Below are 15,359 nucleotides of genomic sequence, written 5' to 3'. Positions count from 1 at the left end.
AGATATCATAACCAAGTATTTGGAGTATAATCTTGCCCTAGTTTCCATGGCATTCCTATATTGTAACAGTAATGGATTGTTGTTCATGACTAAAATTATCTTCATGTGCTGTGTAGATCGAAATAATGGAGTTTGCTCCAGCGTTTTTGAGAATGATGTACAGCAATAATGAGTTCAAAGTATCACATCGACTAAGCTACCAAATTGCACAGCTCAAGCAATCATCAAACCGTCAGGTCAAAATGATGGCAAGTCATGATTGATATTGATCAAATGGATGACATTCAACTCACTTAGTGTCAATATGCATATAGGCGATAAAAACATGTAAAAAGCTGTACAAATATAACCGCTGGAGTCAAGAGGATGGATTTGACATCAAGCCAATGGTTGAGATTATTGTTCACGAGTCCAATCAAGAAGTGCTCAGATTGGCAATTGACCTGTTCTTGCAAGTTTGTCATGGTATTGACGATGAAAATGTATGTTTACAATGATACAATATTGGATCAGTTTGGACTGTGGCATGTCATGTTGATTGTATACTTGACATTGAACAATATCATTAGTTTGGCATCGTGGTATTAGGATTTGTTTCACGACTGGAATCATCCAATGGTTCAGTTGCTGTTGGTTTTATCGAAAATCTTGAAACCATGTATTGGAAGATTCATCGTCATGACCCAGTAAAAGCAGTGAAATGTGGTATCATTCCAGCAATGGTCAATACGCTCAGGTATGTGGTGTTATGCATGAATATGTGCCCAGTCATCACAATTAGTAAATTTGACATGGTTGGATTGACATGACATGAATACAGGAGTGTCGATCAAGCAGTGGTTGATCAAAGTATTGATACTATCGAGAGTTTATGCGATATTAGAAATTGTGAAGTGATTTCAGCCGAGTTGATAAGATCGGGATTGATTCAAATGCTTAACGACTTGTGTATCAAACACAGCGACAACTCTGCACTAAAAAAACGCATGATCAAGATAGCAGGAACAATTGCATCTGGTATGCGCGACTTTCCTGTATCACTTGTACGATCGTTGGTTTTTGAGCAATTGACGATATTGATATGTGATCTCCGCATGGGTGACTCTTTGCGTCTGTTTGATTATGTCAACAGCATGATTCAGAAATCTACAAACAAGGCCGAGATGATCAAGGTGTTTCAAGATTATGGAATTGTGAAGCAGCTCAACACTATTTTTTCACGTAGATATCTATGTTTGCATGATTCTGGTGATGAAACTAGTATTGTAAACCTACTCAAAATACTTGCTGATTTTGCCGACAATCATTCCGACAGTTCAATACGTACCGAGTTGGATCAAGGCAGGATATTTGAAAATCTGGCGGCTATTGTAAAATCGGATACTGCTGAATACAGAAACAGAAGAATTGCTGGCCAGATCATTGAAACGTGTTTCCAGCATCGGGTTCATGTTGCTAATTCGAGCATTCAGCCATACAACGACAATGCCAAAATTGATATGAAATCTGGAATGGCCGGATATACACATGGAAATGCACGCACACTTGTCGAAATGCGGTATATCCAGTATCTGCAACATATACTTTGCAAACCCATGTGGTGGATCGATATCACAAACCAGCATATTGTGGAGCAATGGAGGGCTGACTCACTCGATCGGAATATATTACCATCAACATTTAATCTTGCATTGGAACAACTCGGGGTTTTTGTCAAACAGCTTGTTTGTAGTGGCAGTGATGGATTTGGCACAATTGTCCCAGGACCTGTTGAACTGACGTATATACTGGACAATGGCATACCTGACAATGTATACACGCGATTGATGACAAATGTATCGGATATTGAACATGGATCAAATCACAACACTGGTCAAATGGTGCACAATCTGATTGATGCATCAATGTACAGTGTTGTATATGGACAAACGATGATTACACCACTGAGTATACGACTCAAATACACCACAATGGTACCATGCGATATATTGTTATCGACTCGACTTGTTTCAGATATGCCCATCATTGAAGGTGATTCCGAGTTTATATCATGCAAGTTCCAATGTCTTCCGAGTGAATTCCGTGTCGAATGGGATGGCAGTGTGACCATCAACTCATACATCAACAATCTGAATCCGATATGGCATCGAGACATGTACAAATGCATTGCCAAAATATTCAAATGTTTTGTCCCAATGTTTGAAAGTCTGTTCAGAACGATGGATCCAATGTTCAAGTATATTGCTATTCACAATGGCACAAAGGGATATAAACCACCAAACCAATCAGATCATGATGATATGGAATCAGACACTCGAGTCATTTGTCCCGTGTATGTACCAACACTTCCGGAACATTTCCAATCCAAATATGAATCAGCAAAGCCAGTGTCACTGCGTGGTCGTAATCTGCAAGTCATTGTCAAACTCACCAACATTCAACTGACACCATCCAAATCTAAATACAACGAGGGAAACTGATACATTGAAGGTCCACGTAACGAATCGATTGTTGCAACTGGACTGTATTACTACGACGTGGAAAATATCACCACACCCAAACTCGATTACCGCGTGGCTGTTGATCGGTTTGATCAAGAAGCATCTGATATGTATTGGAGAGATGTGTATGGCATTAATCGAGAATCACGACGCAATCAGTATATAGGATCGCTTGAGTTACCAAATGGTCGATGTGTAGTTTACCCCAATCTATACCAACACAAAGAACAATCATTTGAACTTGCAGATCCAACTCAACCAGGACACTGCAAGATTCTGACATTTTTTGTAGTGAATCCAGCATGTCGGATTGTTTCGACTGCGCATGTGGCTCCACAACAACCACAATGGTACAACTCGAGTCTTGACAAGACACCCATACCGCCTGAACTGTGGAATGATGCCACGCAGTATATTCAAGGTGTTCAATCACCAGATGAAGCCAAACACTATCGAGATGAATTGACAAGTGACCGAACTCAAATCATAACGGCATACAACAAGGACAGATATGAGCGGGCGTATTATCTTGGTTTTTGGTGATGGATTGTGAGGTTGTGATTTTACAACAATGAGTTGCAATGCCAGTCGGATCTATGCAATTAAATGGATCGAATGAATTGAATGAATTGAATCAATCATGACAGTGATTGTTGATTATATTGACTGATTGTGTACAATTGATTGACACAAGTGATATCGATGCATCATTCGGTGTTGTTGAATCAGATCATTGCTTGATTCTGTCAATGTGATCAAATGGATTACTACAAAATTGTACATGCTCAAGTTGAATCAAGTATTGAATCGAGTATTGGATTGATATTTACACACAACCACAATTGTAACCACAATTGCAACCACAATTGCAATCAGCACAGTCTGAATATTAGACATTTGAACATCACATATCGAGCTGTGGATAAATGCGAGTTGGCATATTGGACTGTTTTTGTAGTTTATTAATGATTTGATTCACGACTGTTTGAATTCAAGGCTCAATATGGATTACAACTGGATTGTCGTTGTTTCCATTTGGAATGACAAATCTGTCAATGTGTTGATTGATTCCTAGTTCATTGTCCAATCCATTGACCAGTAATTGTTCAAATAAGTTGTATTCGAGTCGAGTTATCAATCAGGATACCATAACCTGACATCCAAACGATTATTCAAATGATTGTTCAAATCATCAATGATTGCCAGAATAAGCTTTACGACTCGACTGCAATAACCACCACAATCATGGTCAGGTTAGTATGTTGATCCGTTTACAAAGTTCCAATACTGCAACAGATTCAACATACTCTTGAAAGTGCTGCACACCACATGGATCCAGCAAACCCACTGATGAATTGAACCAATCAATTGACCAATGACATGACTCGATATTGGACATCGAGTTGCACACAGTTGGTAAAAAGTCATCGACATGTTCAGATAGTCAAACCTTGACTACAGGTTGATATCATCACCCAACACACCAAATACAACACATAATCTGGACGACTACTGGATCATATTGTGGATATCAATCAACGTAGCTACTGGCTGCAAACAATCATGTAAAACCATGTACAGTCATTACAGGACAATATGATACATTTCTGAATAGCATGTTGGAATCAACACGAGTGGAGCTGTGCAATAGACTTGTCATGGTTTGAAATGGTTTGATATGAACATGATGACTCGGACTCTATTCAGTCGGATCAACTCGACTACAATTGGTCGTGTATATTATGATTAACAGGATCAATTGTAGTTGAACTCGAATACAGATTGACTGTTGAATCACAATGCGTGGTATCAGCAACATGATGTGCTATATAGTGGAGTGTATACGCTAACCTGACATGTGTCATGTAATGTGTATTTGATCAATATGGGTATTAGCAATCAGCAAGTCATACGATGTTTGTGTTCGAGTGATGGAATAGAATGAAATGGAATGAGTGCATCAATCCAGAATACGAGTCAACCATGACATATGATCATGATTTGTGGTTGATACAACTATATAGTGACAATCAATGTTGATATAATATCACAACATGCAATGCCAACACAACAGTTGCAAGTCATTGATCATCAATGTGACATTGTGGTTGCAACATGAATTGCATTGTATTGATTCAGTTGATTGATTGAATCACTCGGTCAATATGCAGTGATGATTGATCGTGTCGAGTTGAATGTAAAGCATCACTAAATCGTCAATGTTTGAATCGTGCCAATCAATTGTGATTTAAAAAATGCGGAATATTACATCAAATATTGATGATGACGTAATGATTGAATATTGACTCAGTTACATATAGGCTATGTGGTATTATTTGGCCCTGTGCTTGTTTCCTATACCTTGGCTTACTGGCCGCTTTGGAGTGGAAAAACGTGGAAAAACATCCGATCATTCGGCTATACGATATCTAAATGTATCACCAAACAGTTTGACCGAGATTGCGGGTCATTGTATAAAGGGATATCCCTTTCAAGTTATCCTAACCCTGACAATAAACCCAATATCCTATAGCAGCTATTTAGCATGCTTTTAATACTATCAATCTAATAATGGATATAAATACGACACCAAACCGACCTGTTGAATAATAATCATCTACAACTTGTTCAACCAAACCAATATAATGAAACCATCAATCACCTTACTGTCGTCAATCCTTGCTGTCTGTTCAGTTACTACAGCTAGTCCAGTTGATCCCAGTTCGACCATGAGTGCTAAAGCTAGCACTTTGACAGTTCCTCCCAGTGCAACTGCAAGTACCGAGTCTAGCATTTTGACATTTACTGATGTAAACTTGGATTTAGAATTGGTTGATTGTGGTACACTTTCAAAGAAATCCAAGAAGTTGATCAAAAATTACGCAACAACGAAACGTGGTGTCAAAACAACAAGGGAAATGTGCAAATCGATATCAGAATCGATTTCTGTCGAGAAAAAGTTGAAAAAACAGCTGGTTAAACGTGTCGATTCTCTAAAAGATGGAGATTTGGCAGGGGATAATGGTTTAAACTATGCTGAAACTGTCGCTAAGCTTCAAGAAACACGTAAAAATCTTTTAGATCTCAAACAACAGGAGCGAAAATGCGATAAAGAATTTTCCGATTGGCGCAAGAATATGCGTCTGGCCGAAAAAGGACTCGAGAAATACTTTATTTGGGATTCTGAAATTTCTTGCTTGATCAGTTTATACACGATGTACATTGAAGAAGATCCCATTACTATGGACTGCTTCAATAAATTCTACACTGGCATGCAGAGTTCATTATCAGAATCCGACCATGTTTTTACTAGTGAAATACACGATTCATCACAACAAAGTCCTGATGATCAGCCTACATATGAGGAAACGTCTATAGCTCATCACACTCAAACACCCTCTAGTACTCCATCTAAATTACAGAAAGTCTGTTCCAGAATCAAAAGTAGTATCGGATCACGCTGGAGTCAACACACAGATGATGATCGCGAACCATTAGTTTGAATGCCAACCTGGACTGATTTCAGCCGAATTCGTTGTATTTTTGTTTGAATAAAATACAATACAATTGCCATTTGATATTGCATAGTTGTACACATTGATGATGCTGACATGCATGTGTATATTGTGACGATATGATATTGCTCGACATGTCGTATTGACACATGACACGCAACACCAATACCAACAATAGTCATGTGTATTGATATCTGATCTGACCAATCTGATTGGTTTGACTTGTTCAAAAATGACGAGACATTGATATACTTGCAGCAGCATACCATATTGCACTGTTGATATCTTGCATCCGGTGTCGATTCAATATATCAACACACTTGATATGGTTGGTATCGATTGTTGCAGTCGTTGAATACCGTCATTGGTCATGCACTACCAGTTGTGTGTGGTTGACATTGACCATCATGGCATGTATTCAAATGCAACATATCAACATACACCATGACATGTGTGACATGTGTGACAACTATAACTGGTGCGGACTACAATCGATTGTGCATGGTAGTTTGATATTGATCGCAGTTGTTGATCGATACTCGGACTACCCGAGTTTGTATTTATGACTGGATGCTTGATTGAAAACCAATAGTTACAAGTTTAACCGTTTGTGCAACAGTATGGATTGTATGATGATCACTGTCCAGATGTACATGTCAAGTGCGTGTATAACCATGTTGGCAATATTGGCCAGTTGACACATGCTGATCAATACAACTGGTGTACATTGTATACATTGTATGCATATACAATGTATGGCTTGATCACTCGGATGTGCATACTCGACATATATACCGACATATCAATCCAAATACATTGACACGATAATCAGGTCGACAATCACCATCACAGCCAGGTTGTATGTGAACAATGCTATGATGTCAAGTGACTAGATCCAACTAAAATGTATATACAACAAATTGTGCTCAAGTAATGTAATTCAATATAATTCAATATAATGTAATGGATGCATCAAACCACAATACAAGTCAACCATGACATATAATCATAATACGTAATCAACAACTATAAATTTGTAAATATAAATGATTTATTGGATGTAGTTTAAAAATGAATTTCAACAATTTTTTCAATCAATCAGTATCATATTGTTTTGTACGCACTTATTCGAGCAATGTATCTGCCATGACGTCCATTTCATTGTGGAAATCGATCCAGTCACCAAGTATAGGCTTGAATTTGATTGTACTATACGAATAGGCACGCAGATAATCATTCATCTGCTTTGTGAAATTCTTCAATATCTCTTGGACAGACTCTTGATGTTTGGCCATTATGTCCTTGATTGATTTGACCAGCTCGAATTGTGAACCATCTTGGGGTGCACTGGTTGCATGTTGCATAGCTTCCTGCTCATCCTCAAAGGCACTAGCAAGCTGATGGGCACATAACTTGAAATCCTTGACCAGCTTGATCACTGACTCATTGTTGGTTTGGATCTCCAACTTGCTGAGATACTCGAATACCTCTCCAATCCACAAAAGATACTCGCCAGAAAACGATTGGGTTAATCCATAATAATCGGCAATTTTCTGCTCAAGAGATTTTGGAGCATCTGATGGAGTCTCTCCAGACCACATTGCTGAAAAAAGTCCACCAAGCAGTCCAGGTTGATCGGGAGTGGTAGGGGTTACAGGCTGTCCCTTCATGCCTGGTGCTTCAGGAATATGTTCAAGCAACACTGCAACAAGTGCATCTCGTCCCCAGTAGTCCTCTTTATGATAGATCTCGGCACCAGAAACAAAATATTTTTGCATGAGAGTGGGATCGTATCTCTTGTCATCAATGACAAGCTTTCCAGTACTCTGCAGTTCCACTCCAGCTAGTTCCACCAATTCAGAGACAAACAGATCTCTACTTTCAGTGTTTTTTTCATTGGAAATAGTAGCAGTTGTATCTGGACCAGGTGGGAGATTTTTCTGCTGCATAGGTGGAGCGGCATAGACACTGCTGGACAAGGCAAAAGCCGTAGCAAGAACTGAAAAGTTGATAGATTTCATTTGATCAAGTAGATGGAGCTAGTTATGAGTATAATTGTTGGGAAAGTCCATGTGTTTTTATAGTCGATAGGACATTGACGTTGGTAGTATATATTAAAAATACGGAACTTGTAGTGTGCTATACCACGGCATCACAATGCGGTGTGTATACTGTGATTATGCATACTGGTTACCAGCCTTATTGACTCCCTATTCCTTGCAAGCGGAGTTGACTAATGAATCTGTTTTTCCATTTAACCGTTTCTCGTTTCTCGTTTCTCACTTCTCATTTCGGTAGTTTATGGCCATCTCCACTATTTTATTATGCAACTCATATTCAAATTCTGATGGAAAGCATAAAGTAAACTGCTTCAAAGCCAAGTGCTGGTTGAATAGTCAGGGCCGTTCAAGGGATGTCGTCCTGAAACGTGATCAACTAGCAACCAATATATGGAAGTTGGGCTGAACAAATGGCATATCAAAGTTGGACTAAAGCTACTGGATAGGGTACTAAATAGGGTGACTAATATTCAGCATCAAGGTTTTCGTTTAGCTTTAAACAAGCATATTCAATTTCATCAAGCAACTGAGCTATTATCCAAGTAAATGTCAGTATTCTGCGGTCAACCAGCCTTGTCAAGCAATTTCACTTGAACTGGATCTATTCATGCATACCCCCACAGTTTTTTTGCTATACAGCCGCCCTAATACACGGCTGTATTCATTCAACCACTATGTACCTGGCATATTTGCTCATTTACTCAATCGACACCATATTGATTCCACATCAACCACTCCGTCTTTTTGTTTATTTGGTGATTGCCATATTACCCAGTCAACAGAGTACCAGTTTTATTGATACCAGATGACTAAACACTATGTAATAGTGTGCTACAACGCTTGACAGTTTCAAATGGACGGGTGTCATTATAACAATGAACTGCCGATCTTGTAGGGTCATTGATGGATTGCAATAAAATAACGCAAACCTGAGCATGTCGAGTTGGAAACAAGCAACCCGATACAACTGTGCACCATTCAGATACGAGATATGTTGAAATGTAAAAGTATTCATTATAGGAAATCAGCAAAAATAATGATATGAATGATACAAATCATAAAAAGTGAGCAGTAGATGGATATAACTGGGTATGACTGGGTATTCATTAATGGAATACAACGCTGATGAGTTTATACTAGTTTAATTGGGTTATGCTTTTACAACAGATCACTACAATGCAACATGGTTTTGACAAGACACCAATTGAAAACCAGTAGTTACAAGTTTAACCGTTTGCGCAACAGTATGGATTGTATGATGATCACTGTCCAAATGCACATGTCAAGTGCGTGTATAACCATGTTGACAATATTGACCAGTTAACACATGCTGATCAACTCAACTGGTGTGTATTGTATGTATTGTGTGCATATACATGTATGGCTTGATCACTCGGATGTGCATACTCGACATATATACCGACATATCAATCCAAATACATTGACACGACAATCAGGTTGTATGTGAACAATGCTGTGATGTCGAGTGACTGGATCCAATTACAATGTATATACGAGTCATACAACGAGTTGTTCAAGTGATGTAATGAGTGCATCAATCCACAATACAAGTCAACCATGACATATAATCATAATGTGTGGTTGCAACATGAACTGTATTGTATTGATTCAGTTGATTGATTGAATTACTGGACAATATGCAGTGATGATTGACCGTGTCGAGTTGAGTGGAAAGCATATCACTAAATCGTCAATGTTTGAATCGTGCCAATCAATTGTGATTTAAAAAGTGCGGAATATCAACACGTATTGATGACCTCATATCGACCGAGTATCAGCCATCTCATATAGTCCTACTTGACCTTATTTATTTGATTATATTTCGGCTTGCTAGTTAGGGTTAGGATTAGAGTGGAAAGGGGTGAGAAGCTACACAATCCATCAACCATATCCGAATGCATAATCAAACAGCAGTTTGACCAAGGCTGCGGGTCATCATATAAAGGGATATCCCTTTCAAGCCGGTTTGGCGTAGATATCAATAAATCATTATCAACCCTGACAACAAACCCAGTTTTTTAGGACGGCTACCTAAAAGCATGCTTTTGATACTCTTTCAACAACATAAATACAATCCAAACCCGATCTGAAGCTGATATCCCTTTGTGCAACTCGTCGACACGTTTCGTAATTCTGCACCAAGCCAACAGCTAGGATCCGAGCAAGCCTTTACTAGTGGGACCCAGAGTTCATCACAACAAGCATCTCAACGCTATGATAATCCGTCCTTATTATATGACAATGGAATGAAAGTTTCAAGAAATTCTGATCATATCTTGAAAGGTTCTGATACTATGCACCCATCAAGTGAAGCGCCTATAGTCCAACCCACTCAAGCATCATCAAGTACAGAAAGAGCTTCCAGATCCTGTTCTCGTTCACGGAAACTTTGTTCCAGAATTAAAAGTAGTATCGGATCACTCTGGAATCAACACACAGATGATGATCGCGAACCATTAGTTTGAATGCCAATCTGGACTGATTTCAACCGAATTCGTTGTATTTTTGTTTGAATAAAATACAATACAATTGCCATTTGATATTGCATAGTTGTACACATTGATGATGCTGACATGCATGTGTGTATTGTGTCGATATGATATTGCTCGACATGTCGTATTGACACATACAACACCAATACCATGATTGTTACACTTGAATCTGATACATGATTGCCGTTTTATAATGACGGCAGTTTCAAAAGTGACAATTAGCAATTCTCAAATGGATCATCACAGAAAACACAAATACACCATGTAGGATCAATTAATATTGTCCAGTAATTGTCACTCATCATTCCATGAAATTAGCTGTTTATTATGTCGTGCTTTTGGGTGATTGATTTTACGTCAAGACAATCAATCAAAATACTAGCATGAACATAACCTGAATCGCCAAACCAAGCCATACACTGTATAAAATGGGCAATCTCAGAGATGCACTAAGGCAGTATTGGTCGTCCTGTGTCATCAATGACAACTGATTGATCCAGAACGCTAGCCGATATCCAGCCTTTGCCAATTGTCGATCCACCAATGTCGATCCATAACGATAGTATTGATAACTAAAATCCTGTCGTGGATTAGCATCATATGCTGACCAAATACCTGTACAAGATAAACGGTTGGAATCGCGCGCAAAGTCTATAGCTGCCATCGAGTTTCCGAGTTTGCTTTGATCAAAAACATTGTACGATGTAAGCCAGCTAGTATGTAATCCTTTGTTTTGCTCTTGATGGATTACGCGTACCAGATAATCAGTATAGTGATATTCGCTTCCATTAAAATTCCTGATTCGTCCCTTTGGAATGTGGTGATCAAATATAGAGTGCAGCGTAACTGATCTACCTCTATATTTCACCTGGGTTTTATGACCACCGTATTCTATAGGTATGGGTTAGAATGATGAAAACAAGACACGAGACTTGAATTTGGAAATTCAACCCAAAACACAAATCATACCTCGACCACTAACATGAAGTGGCTGTGAAAGGTCACCTATAAAGTGCACAAGAAACTTGAGAGCGATGCCCTTATCCAAAAGGGATGTTTTTTTAGAACATAAAAATTCGTTTGTGTATTTTGCGATTGCACCAACAAGACAACGACCTAAACAACATATCAATTAGATGGAATACATGAAATTGAGTTGGACAACATGGATAGCGTATTATTCACCGTCTTTGCAATCACGCATATCATCAAAGCTGCAATTTTTGGGTGGATTATCATTAGTGTTGATGTAATCTGAATACATGGTATGTTAGTGTACTATGACAAACTAAACAATGCATTCAATAAACCTACGAAAGTTTCTGGTGAATTTGTATCGCTTTTGGGCTTTGACAATATCAGCCCATGTCTAGATTAACACAGTACCACATGTACATCCAAGCCAATCAGTAACCATTTAAAATTACAAGAAACCATCAACTACATACCGCAACAGATTTTAAAGTCTCTCCAGGAAGTATTTGACGAACAAATTCTGTACCATTTGAAGTCAAAAACTCGGATGCAATCGCTCCAATTATTTCGTGACCTAGTCAGGATTATAAAGTATAATTCTAGTTTAGTATTTTGTATTCAAGTCAATCGTATATAGCAGTTTGATGTACAATGCAATCACTTTGTGCAGCTACCTTTAGACCCCCATGAAAAGACAACGGGACTGGTAAAACTAACAGTGAACAACACCAAGGATGCACAAGAAAACTTCATTTTAAATACGGTCAAGACTAAAACAGAACCCAATTCAAATAAATATATCTGAACACACTTGCAGGATGAAAGGGCGATTTTTTCACAACCTTGAGCCCAAGTTGTTCAAGGGAGGTAAAGCCTCAGTTACCGCGTTCACTGAAAAGGGTGATTATCTAGTTTATAATTGGTCAAATATAATAAGATGGATTTTAATTGTCTGAACTGTAGAATAGTTGAAACCATTTGATTCGTGAATTCAACTCTTTTCAGCAGTAAAATTGTTTCTACTTTTTATCATTTTGTAATTGAATGTATTCATATAAAACTTGGACACTGTATTGGGTCATTGATGACTCGAGTCAATTGTGATGATTAAACACGTGACATTGTTTCAAATTGCTGAAATTTGACCAGAATTATTCGAGCAATGGACAGACAAAGAACATCAAAGGTCAGATATCAATGCATGCATAATACGACCTATCATCCTGAACCTGCTGTTAAAATCACAGTTTGATTAGGTCAAGAACAAGAATGCAGCAGCAGTTCAGATCACTGCTGAACAGCTGCTTAAAGAAGCTGAAAGCTTTAGAGAGAAACCTGCTGTTCAGCCTGTCCAAAAGATAGCTGACAAGGAAGAGCTTGATGATTATCGTATGGGAAAGCGTAAAGGCTTTGAAGATGCTGTTCGACGAAATAGAACTGCTGTCGGAGCTTGGCTAAAATACGCTGCATGGGAGGAATCTCAGGACGAACTTGAACGGTAAATTCATTTCATTCTGTTGGTGTGTTGGCATGAATACTAATTTCATTTTTCAACTTAGAGCAAGATCTGTTTATGAAAGATCTCTTGATTTTGAACCTCGTAATCAAACACTTTGGCTAAAGTACGCAGAGATGGAAATGAAACATCGCAACATCAATCGTGCTCGTAATGTATTGGATCGAGTCGTTGCTATTCTTCCTCGTGTAGATCTATTTTGGTACAAGTACACCTACATGGAAGAATTGCTGGACAATGTTGCTGGTGCTAGACAGATATTCGAGCGTTGGATGGAATGGGAACCCTCGGAAGAAGCCTGGATGGCTTTTGTCAAGTTTGAAAAACGGTAACAATCTATTGATCTGGGTTTCAAAGTGCTTGAATCGTATTGCTCATCTTTACAAATTGGTTCATGTTTAGCTATCACGAAGTGGATCGCGCACGTCGCATCTTTCAGCGGTTTGTTCAGCTCATGCCTCAACCTAAAAACTGGATCAAATGGGCAAAGTTTGAAGAAATTGGTGGAAATGTTGGCAAGTATTTATTTTTTATTAATGCTTTACCAACATAGCAAGCTGATGTTTATCTCACCATCATTTGTTTTAGATATGGCACGGGAAATTTACGAACAATGCATGTCGACTCTTGGTGATGCTTTTATTGATCAAAACATGTACATTTCATTTGCAAAATTTGAAACCCGTCTTAAAGAGATTGAACGTGCTCGAATGATCTTCAAGTTTGCTTTAGATAAACTACCCGAGGGCCAAAAAGAAAACCTTTACAATGCTTACACACAGTTTGAAAAACAGTATGGCGGGAAAGATGGCATTGAGCACGTTGTCATGTCTAAACGCCGTATCAAATATGAGGAGGAACTGGCCGAGACACCTCACAACTACGATGTATGGTTTGACTACATTCGTTTGGAAGAATCCACTGATCGACATGAAAAAATACGCGAAGTGTATGAGCGTGCTATTGCTCAGGTCCCGCCTGCTGCTGAAAAGCGATACTGGAGACGATATATTTATTTATGGTTGTTTTATGCAGTATGGGAAGAAACTGTTGCAAATGATGTGGAACGTGCCCGTCAAGTGTACATCAACTGCATCAAATTGATTCCACACAAACAATTTACTTTTTCCAAGGTATGGGTCATGTACTCTCATTTTTTGATACGCTTGTTGGATCTTACTCAAGCTCGCAAAGTTCTTGGCCAAGCTATTGGCATGTGTCCCAAAGAAAGGCTATTCAAAAGCTACATTGAACTTGAACTTTCTTTGCGTGATTTTGATCGTGTCCGCATTCTATATCAAAAATATCTCGAGTGGAATCCTGTCAACTGTTATGGCTGGATCAAGTTTGCAGAGTTGGAAAGTATGCTTGGTGACGAGGACCGTGCTCGAGCCATCTTTGAGGCTGCGATTGCACAACCCGCTTTAGATATGCCAGAGATTTTGTGGAAATCATATATCGATTTTGAAATCAAGGAAACCGAATGGAAGAATGCTCGCGAGTTGTACCATCGTTTGCTTCAACTAACTGATCATGTCAAGGTAATCCATAATCTGAACAATGGAATAGATTGTGACGAGTGTTTACTAACGGGCTTTTATATTAAATATGCTGCATCGGTACGTTTTAAATTGGAAATACATCATTCAGGTGCACATCAGCTTTGCCAACTTTGAAATGAGTGCACTGGATAATGGCGACACTCAAGCCGCTATTGCTCAAAGTCGATCACGGTTTGCCTTGTCCAATACCCATTTGCGCAAGACTTCAACAAAAGAAGAACGAGTGCTTCTTCTCGAAGCATGGCGTGATTTTGAGCGTCTGCATGGTACACCAGAAACACTCAAAAGCGTGGTGGCCAAGCTTCCAAGACCTGTCAAGAAACGTAGACGAGTTGAAGATGAGCATGGTGCGCCTGCTGGTTGGGACGAGTATTACGATTACATTTTCCCAGATGATGAGGATGAAAAGCCCAACTTTAAACTGCTGGCCTTGGCTCATCAATGGAAGATGAAAATGGCTGCCATGGGTGACGATAATGATGATACAGAATCTGATGACGAGGATGATGTACAAGACAAGAATGGTGATGTGTCTGAACCCGATACATCAGATCATGAAAATAATAGCAATCATAAATAAATTGGTTTCATTCGTCTTTGATGTTACAAAACATCGATCATCCAACCACAATGTACGTGTAGGTTTTTCAAGTAAGCTGCAACATATAAACCCAGTTTGAAATGTGATGGAATGGCATGAATCCAAAGTATTTTATA

General features: G+C 38.8%; 6 protein-coding genes across 6 annotated transcripts; 4 read left to right on the top strand and 2 right to left on the bottom strand.

The window, feature by feature from the left end:
* Positions 1-1,257: 1,257 nt before the first annotated feature.
* Positions 1,258-1,801, top strand: BATDEDRAFT_32166 (uncharacterized protein; the record flags this gene model as incomplete). Its single annotated transcript, XM_006680702.1, has 1 exon — positions 1,258-1,801. A coding segment is annotated over exon 1 (205 nt), but the record flags the coding sequence as incomplete, so codon positions are not given.
* A 734-nt stretch (positions 1,802-2,535) lies between these two features.
* Positions 2,536-3,122, top strand: BATDEDRAFT_32164 (uncharacterized protein; the record flags this gene model as incomplete). Its single annotated transcript, XM_006680701.1, has 1 exon — positions 2,536-3,122. A coding segment is annotated over exon 1 (429 nt), but the record flags the coding sequence as incomplete, so codon positions are not given.
* A 2,024-nt stretch (positions 3,123-5,146) lies between these two features.
* On the top strand, positions 5,147-6,004 carry BATDEDRAFT_26734 (uncharacterized protein; the record flags this gene model as incomplete). The annotated part of the gene is made up of 1 exon (XM_006680685.1): positions 5,147-6,004. The coding sequence occupies one exon, from the start codon at positions 5,147-5,149 to the stop codon at positions 6,002-6,004; it is 858 nt and encodes a 285-aa protein (XP_006680748.1).
* Positions 6,005-7,140: 1,136 nt separating this feature from the next.
* On the bottom strand, positions 7,141-8,037 carry BATDEDRAFT_26733 (uncharacterized protein; the record flags this gene model as incomplete). Its single annotated transcript, XM_006680684.1, has 1 exon — positions 7,141-8,037. The coding sequence occupies one exon, from the start codon at positions 8,035-8,037 to the stop codon at positions 7,141-7,143; it is 897 nt and encodes a 298-aa protein (XP_006680747.1).
* Positions 8,038-10,926: 2,889 nt separating this feature from the next.
* On the bottom strand, positions 10,927-12,317 carry BATDEDRAFT_90520 (uncharacterized protein; the record flags this gene model as incomplete). Its single annotated transcript, XM_006680834.1, has 6 exons — positions 10,927-11,480; positions 11,559-11,705; positions 11,775-11,843; positions 11,904-11,958; positions 12,038-12,138; positions 12,239-12,317. The coding sequence occupies 6 exons, from the start codon at positions 12,315-12,317 to the stop codon at positions 10,960-10,962; spliced, it is 972 nt and encodes a 323-aa protein (XP_006680897.1). The 3' UTR covers positions 10,927-10,959.
* A 409-nt stretch (positions 12,318-12,726) lies between these two features.
* On the top strand, positions 12,727-15,238 carry BATDEDRAFT_90519 (uncharacterized protein; the record flags this gene model as incomplete). The annotated part of the gene is made up of 6 exons (XM_006680905.1): positions 12,727-12,750; positions 12,821-13,062; positions 13,124-13,408; positions 13,483-13,595; positions 13,669-14,621; positions 14,731-15,238. 6 exons carry the CDS (start codon positions 12,727-12,729, stop codon positions 15,220-15,222), a joined length of 2,109 nt encoding a protein of 702 aa, XP_006680968.1. The 3' UTR covers positions 15,223-15,238.
* Positions 15,239-15,359: the final 121 nt, after the last annotated feature.

The sequence above is a fragment of the Batrachochytrium dendrobatidis genome, assembly GCF_000203795.2.
Source record: "Batrachochytrium dendrobatidis JAM81 unplaced genomic scaffold BATDEscaffold_10, whole genome shotgun sequence".
NCBI classification, from domain to species: Eukaryota; Fungi; Chytridiomycota; class Chytridiomycetes; order Rhizophydiales; genus Batrachochytrium; species Batrachochytrium dendrobatidis.
Note: the sequence above shows the minus strand (reverse complement) of the source record. Positions and strands in the feature narration are given on the sequence as shown.